At 33.6% G+C, this 8,082-nt stretch overlaps 1 protein-coding gene across 2 annotated transcripts in view; it reads left to right on the top strand.

Annotated features, from left to right (window-relative positions):
- LOC125024662 (zinc finger protein OZF-like) overlaps positions 1 to 6,877 on the top strand; it is a 42,581-nt gene extending 35,704 nt beyond the window's left edge. For both annotated transcript variants that reach the window (XM_047612458.1, XM_047612459.1), the window contains one exon: positions 5,081 to 6,877. In XM_047612458.1, coding sequence (XP_047468414.1) covers positions 5,088 to 6,407 — 1,320 coding nt within the window. In that variant the 5' untranslated portion in view covers positions 5,081 to 5,087 and the 3' untranslated portion in view covers positions 6,408 to 6,877. The remainder of the gene's footprint in view (positions 1 to 5,080) is intronic.
- Positions 6,878 to 8,082: the final 1,205 nt, after the last annotated feature.

Genomic DNA, 8,082 nt, shown 5'->3' with positions numbered 1-8,082 from the left:
GAGATAAAGAGAGAGATAGAGAGAGATCAAGAAAGATTAAGAGAGAGAGAGAGAGAGAGAGAGAGAGAGAGAGAGAGAGAGAGAGAGAGAGAGAGAGAGAGAGAAAAGAGTGAGAGAGAGTGAGAGAGAAAAAAGAGGGTTAGAGAGAGAGCGAAAAGAGGGAGTGAGACAGAGATAAAGAGAGAGAGAGATAGAAAAGATGGAGAGAGAGAGAGAGAGAGAAAAGAGAGAGAGAAGAGAAAGAGAAAGAGAAATGAAAATAAAGATAAAGAGAGAAAGAGAGGAAGACAAAGAGAGAAAGAGAAAATTATTTAGATAACCTTACCTGAATTTTAATACATACAATAAATACGCTTGGACCATAATTTTATTTACATGACGAATTAAAGATTTCAATATATATATATATATATATAGATACATAATTTTTTTTTTATATATGTATTTATATGTACAGTGGTACATATGTATTTATAAATATATATTTTTATATTTTTACATATATATTACACACATATATAAATAATTATTTGTATGTATAAATGTATATGAATATTTATGTATCTATATATACATATATATATATATATATATATTCATTGGTATATATATATATATATATATTTATATATGTATAATATATGTATATATTATATAATATAATATAATATTACACACACATACCCATATATATACACACATGTATATGTATACATATCTACATTTTAACATATCTACATATATATACATATCTACATATATACACATATCTACACATATTTACATATATATACATATCTATATATACACATATGTACACATATCTACATATATATACATATCTATATATACACACATATCTTCACATATCTACATATCAATATATATATATATATATATATATATATATATAAATAAAGGCCATTTCCTAGTAAAGGACCTTCGTCCTGCCTACCAAGCACTGAGAAAACCGAACTCCAAGGCCTCCTGTGGACGAATAAAAGCTCAGATAACGTTTGGCTGAGTATTAATAGCAGGTGAACACTCCAGCAGTTCGTCTGTATGCAAGTTTAATAATAATAATAATAATAATTAATAGCAGGTGAACACTCCAGCAGTTCGTCTGTATGCAGGTAGGATCCCCATACCTGTGCCGGACCCACCCATCAGCGAGGAATCTGAGGGAAGGTGGGCGATTTCTAAGCTGGAGGGTTGGGGAAAGCCGCTGGGATGTGTGATAGCCCTGCTCAACTTCTAAAGGCTCGGGGTGAACGACTGAACGTATGGCACGGGGCTCGCATACAGTCTTGATTGCCCTCTGGCAGTCATCCCTCTCTAGTAGTTGCTATGGTAGGGCTGCAGCAACTACCGTGGCGTTACACTGCTCAGCATACCAGGCAAGGTTTTTGCCCACATTCTTCTAAAATTGATCCGTAACCACCCACTAAGGCCGGAGCAGTCTGGATTCACTCCGGGAGAGTCCACAGTTGACCAAATCCTAGTACTTCAAGTCTTTGTGGAATGTCGCCGTGAGTTCGGTCGTAGGCTCTCGGCCTAAATCGACCTCCTGTTAAGGCTTGACTCGATACATCGTTACCGGTACTGAAAGTGCTGTCATGTGTGTCATGGGGTCTGTCGAGCTTCTTCCCTGTTAGTTCAGGTGTGAGGCAAGGCGGTGTCCTTGCACCAACACATCTCAACACCGGCATGGACTGGATAATGGGCAGAGCTACTCTCCAAGGTCAGTGTGGAGCAACGCGGGGCAATATCAAGGTCAATGACCTCGCCTTGCTGATGATGCTGCTACCTTTTTGAAATCACCGGTGGCGGCTCTTGATGCACTTAGCAACGAGGTCAGGATTGTCGGGCCTGCTAGAGGAACCTATTCAGTCAATATGGGCTTGTGGTCAGGAGAAGAAAGTCATAGCATTGTCCATGTGTCTGGACTGTCAGACCAGTAAATATGTGTGTGTGTGTTTGTGTGTGTGTGTGTGTTTGTGTGTGTGTATGTGTAAAATGTATATCTATATATATATATGTATATATATGTATATATACATATATATGCACATATTGATGTATATATACACATATATGTATGTATATGTATATAAATACATATGCATATATATATATATATGAATAAATTTTTATTTATATATACATTTATTCATATTCATATTCATATATGAATATGAATTTTAAAAATAAATATATACATATCCATATATATATATATGAATATATGTCTGATATACATGTATATACATACATATTTATGTGTGTATATATATGTGTATATGTCTATATATGTATTAATCTATCTATCTATCTATCTATCTATCTATATACATTTGAATGGTGAAAGACTCTACCATACTGGTAATTTATATATATAGGTACATATGTATGTGTGTGTGTGTATGTATGTGTATACATATAGACGGATATTTGTGTATCAGTATATATAGATATAAATGTATATATACATATATATATATATATATATATATATAAAAAATCTACATAAATGAATAGGTAAACATTCTACTGTGTTGATACTATGGTGAAAATTAATACAATTTATTTTAATACAATATATCTACAAGAAATATATTCATATACATACTTATGCATTTCTGTAATTTCATGTATTATATTCATACATACATATGAATAATGTATATATATATATATATATATATATGTATGTATATATATTTATCTATATGTATATCTGTATATATAATAAATAAATATATTTGCATATGTGTGTATGGACATATATATATATATATGTATATTTATGCATAAATGTACATATATGCATGCATGTATGTATATACATAAGTATATATGCATATATGCATATATGTGTATGTATATATCCTTATACATACACTTGTGTATATACATGTATATGTATATACATATATATATATATATATATATATGTATATATATATGCATGTATATGTATATATGCGCATATAAATTGTGTGTGTTTGTATGTATATGTGTATAAATATGAATAAATAAAAATATATTTGAAAATATATTAGTATATATATAAATATATATATATATAATATATATATATAATATATATATATATATATATGTGTGTGTGTGTATTCATATGTATATATGTGTGTGTGTGTATGTGTGTGTGCGTGTGTGTGTGCGTGCGTGCATGTGTGTGTGTGTGTGTGTGTGTGTGTGTGTGTGTGTGTGTGTGTGTGTGTGTGTGTGTGTGTGTGTGTGTAAAAAGAAAATATATGTGTATGTATATATCTGTATTTAATATATATATATATATATATATATATATTTATATATGAACATACATATAATGCTATATGTTTATATATAGATAAATATTTATGTAAATATGTATATGTAAGTATATAAATATTTATATATGTATTAATATTCATGTGTATATATATATATATATATATATATATATATATATATATATATGAATATAAGAATATGTATAAAAGTATCTATGAAATATATACATATATATATAAATATATATATATATATATATATATATATATATGTACATATATATATGCTTCTTTGTGTCTGTATGTACATATACATATATGAATATATATATGTTTATATGAAATATATATGTATATATATAATAAATATGTATATGTAATATATTATATATATAAATATATAAGATATATTGCATATACATATTTATTATATATATATATTTATATATATATATATATATATATATATATATATATGTATGTATATTTATGTTTATATATAGACATTTCATATACATTTATATATATTAATATATTTATTAATTTATGTGTATATTTATGTATATATGTATGTATTTGTACATGTGTATATATATATATATATATATATATATATGTATACACATATCTATATATATCTATATATACAGGAAGAGGTATATATATATATATATATATATATATATATATATATATATTAATGTATATGTATGAATGTGTGCATATATTTCTATATATGTATATATATATACTTGGATAAAGATAATATTTATATGTATTGAGATATTATTCTTGTATTTACTTTTTCACATACAGTTACTTACATCTCTACTGCGATGTGTTAGTTTAATAATAATAGAATAAAAAAAGTATTATTGTAGCTTTTGTAATTTTCTCATTAGCAATGCTGTTGACGCTGCCTGTTATCTAAGTTCGACTTTTCTTTCACCGGGAATGTCTGTTACCTTTTTTTTCTACTTTTCTTTCACAGGGAATGTCTGTTACCTTTTTTTTCTACTTTTCTTTCACAGGGAATGTCTGTTACCTTTTTTTCTACTTTTCTTTCACAGGGAATGTCTGTTACCTTTTTTTTTCTACTTTTCTTTCACAGGAAATGTCTGTTACCTTTCCTTTTACTTACCTTTCACAGGAAATGTCTGTTACCTATTCTTCAGGAAATTTCTGTTACCTTTTCTTCAGGAAATGTCTGTTACCTTTCCTTCTACTTTTCTTTCACAGGGAATGTCTGTTACCTTTTTTTTCTACTTACCTTTCACAGGAAATGTCTGTTACCTTTCCTTCTACTTACCTTTCACAGGAAATGTCTGTTACCTTTCCTTCTACTTACCTTTCACAGGAAATGTCTGTTACCTTTTCTTCAGGAAATGTCTGTTACCTTTCCTTCTACTTTTCTCTCACAGGAAATGTCTGTTACCTTTCCTTCTACTTTCCTTTCACAGGAAATGTCTGTTACCTTTCCTTCTACTTTTCTTTCACAGGGAATGTCTGTTACCTTTTTTTTCTACTTACCTTTCACAGGAAATGTCTGTTACCTTTCCTTCTACTTACCTTTCACAGGAAATGTCTGTTACCTTTCCTTCTACTTACCTTTCACAGGAAATGTCTGTTACCTTTTCTTCAGGAAATGTCTGTTACCTTTCCTTCTACTTTCTCTCACAGGAAATGTCTGTTACCTTTCCTTCTACTTTCCTTTCACAGGAAATGTCTGTTACCTTTCCTTCAGGAAATGTCTGTTACCTTTTTTTTCTTCTTACCTTTGACAGGGCGACAATGAGTGCCCCGGCTGGCTCGATGCCTTTGGCCCCTCCAGCAGAAGAGGAAGCCTTCAGCGGAGGAGCCAGCGTCAAGGAGGAGCTGATCGACGAAGCGACTGAAGAGGAGAGGTGTGTAGAGATCAAGGAGGAGCCGTTTGAGTATGCAGATAAGATGAGCGATGAAGCGAGTGAAGGGAGAGTGAAGCAGGAAAGTCTTTATTTTCCTGAGCATGACCTCGGACGTGAAGCAAATGCAAAGGACTCGCTCGACTCGAACGAGGGTCGTGATGACTTGTCAAGAACGCCGTTTGTGGCCGAGGACTCTGGGAACAAGAGATCGTCAGACGGAGAGCAGGCGATGCGCGAGGAAGATCTCGAGGACGACCAACGGGGCGCGGAAGCCACAGTCAAGCCTTTTGCGTGCGAGGTGTGTGGCAAGACATTCTCTCAAATGAGATATCTCAATATTCATATGAGGGTACATACCAAGGAGAAGCCATACAGCTGTGAGATTTGCGACAAGGCCTTTTCGCATAAGACTAATCTGTTGAACCATACGAGAGTCCACACCAAGGAAAAGCCCTACAGCTGTGCCATATGCAACAAGGCCTTTTCAGTGAAAACCAACCAAGTAAACCACATGAGAGTCCATACAAAGGAGAAACCCTACAGCTGTGAGATTTGCCAGAAGGCCTTCTCTTCGAAAAGCGTTCTGGTAAAGCACATGAGAGTCCATACCAAGGAGAAGCCATACATCTGTGAAATATGCAACAAGGCCTTCTCACACAGAACCAATCTTTTGAACCATACGAGGATACATACAAAGGAGAGGCCATACAGCTGTGAGATTTGCAGTAAGGCCTTCCCTTCCAAAAGCAACCTATCAAAGCACATGAGAGTCCATACGAAGGAGAAGCCATACAGCTGCGAGATCTGCAACAAGGCCTTCTCGCACAGAAATAGTCTGGTCAACCACATGAGAGTGCATACAAGGGAGAAGCCATACAGCTGTGAAATTTGCCATAAGGCCTTTTCGTGGAAAAATTACGTAGAAAAGCACATGAGAGTGCATACAAAGGAGAAGCCATACACATGTAAGATCTGCGACAGGTCATTCTCCTTCAAAAATCTTCTGGCAAAACACACGAGAGTACATACAAAGGAGAAACCATACAGCTGCGAGATCTGCAACAAGGCCTTCTCGTGGAAAAGTAATCTAGCCTGTCACAAGAGAGTACATACAAAGGAGAAGCCTTACTGCTGCGAGATTTGCGACAAGAACTTCTCACATAAAGTTAGTCTATTGAAACACATAAGAGTACATACAAAGGAGTAGCCAGTTGGGAAATAAGTCATCGAGTCGGGCACATGAGAGCACATACAAAGGAGAAGCCATACAGCTATGAGATTTGCAGTAAGGCCTTATCACATACGTGTCTATTGACCATATGAGAGTACATATAAGGGAGAACCCATAAGGTTGTGAGATTTGCAACAAGAACTCGCATGAAACTAGCCTAGTTAGCCACATGAGAGTATTATTTACTAATGTCATTATCATTATGGTTGTTATCATTATCATTATTATTGTCATTATATCATTGCTATTATTATTATTATCATTACCATACTCACTTTTGTTATTATTTTAAACCTCTTTCCAAAGGCATCGAGATGACAAGTAACTGAGCAGTGTAAACTGTTTACACTGTTTACACTCTCTATTTCTCTCTCTCCCTCCCTCCCTCCCTCTCTCTCTCTTTCTCTCTCTTCCTCTATCTCTCTCTCTCTCTCTCCCGCCCTCCCTCTCCCTCCCTCCCTCCCTCCCTCCCTCCCTCCCTCCTCCCTCTCCCTCCCTCCCTCCCCCCCCCCCCTCTCTGTCTCTCTCTCTCCCTCTCCATCTCCCTCCCCCTCCCTCTCTCTCTCTCCCTCTCCCTCTCCCTCTCACTCTCTCCCTCCCCCTCTCTCTCTCTCTCTCTCTCCCCCTCTCCCTCACCCTCTCCCTCACCCTCTCCCTCCCCCTCTCTCTCTCTCTCTCTCTCCCCCTCTCCCTCACCCTCTCCCTCCCCCCCCCCTCCCCCTCCCCCTCCCTCTCTCTCTCTCTCTCTCTCTCCCTCTCCCTCTCCCTCTCTCCCTCTCCCCCTCTCCCTCTCCCTCTCCCTCTCCCTCTCCCTCTCCCTCTCTCTCTCCCTCTCTTTTCGCTATTGCGAAGGAGTCGACTCACGGGTTGAAACCAGCCTTCGCTCCGATCGATGCAGGTTATGCTGTTCTGGATACGGAGCATAATTGCGTTGTTGTCCGGGTACCTTGTGAAGGCACTTCACTGTAGTACCATTGTTATTATAATCGTTGTTATTATTATTATTATTATATAATAAAATAGAATAATGGTTATAATAATAATTACTAAAACTTTATCAACATCTTTATTTTTAGCATTATTATTTTAATCAGGATAGTAATTATTATTGGTATTATTACCATTATTATTTTAGGTTCATTCATTAATAATAATAGTGATGATACTAATAATCATAATATTGGCAACAATAATGATAATAATAGGATAATAACAATAATAGTATTTTTATTACTATTCATATAATTATCATTGTCAATTTTTATCATTATTATTAATAGTAGTTGTAGTATTTTAGATATTTTTGTCACTATTATTATCAATATTACTGTTAATATTCATTTTTTTATTATTATTTTTACTATTATTGTTGTAGTTATTATAGTACAAATATTCATAATTATCTTTATCATTCGAATTTTCTTTTGTATTACTGCTGTATTTTTTACTAACATTATTTATATTGTTATTATCCTTATTATTAAAGATATTATTACAATTATATTTATTATTGTGTATCATTGTTGTAATGAAATTATGTTATCTTTTATCATTACTATTATCATTGTTATTATGTATTATTATATATCATTATATTAATGATATGTTATCATTATTTTATCATTACTATTATCACTTATTTATTGCTGTG

This window comes from Penaeus chinensis, unplaced genomic scaffold (assembly GCF_019202785.1).
Source record: "Penaeus chinensis breed Huanghai No. 1 unplaced genomic scaffold, ASM1920278v2 CTG_2162, whole genome shotgun sequence".
In the NCBI taxonomy this organism is placed as follows: Eukaryota; Metazoa; Arthropoda; class Malacostraca; order Decapoda; family Penaeidae; genus Penaeus; species Penaeus chinensis.
This window is presented reverse-complemented; position numbering and strand designations above follow the sequence as displayed.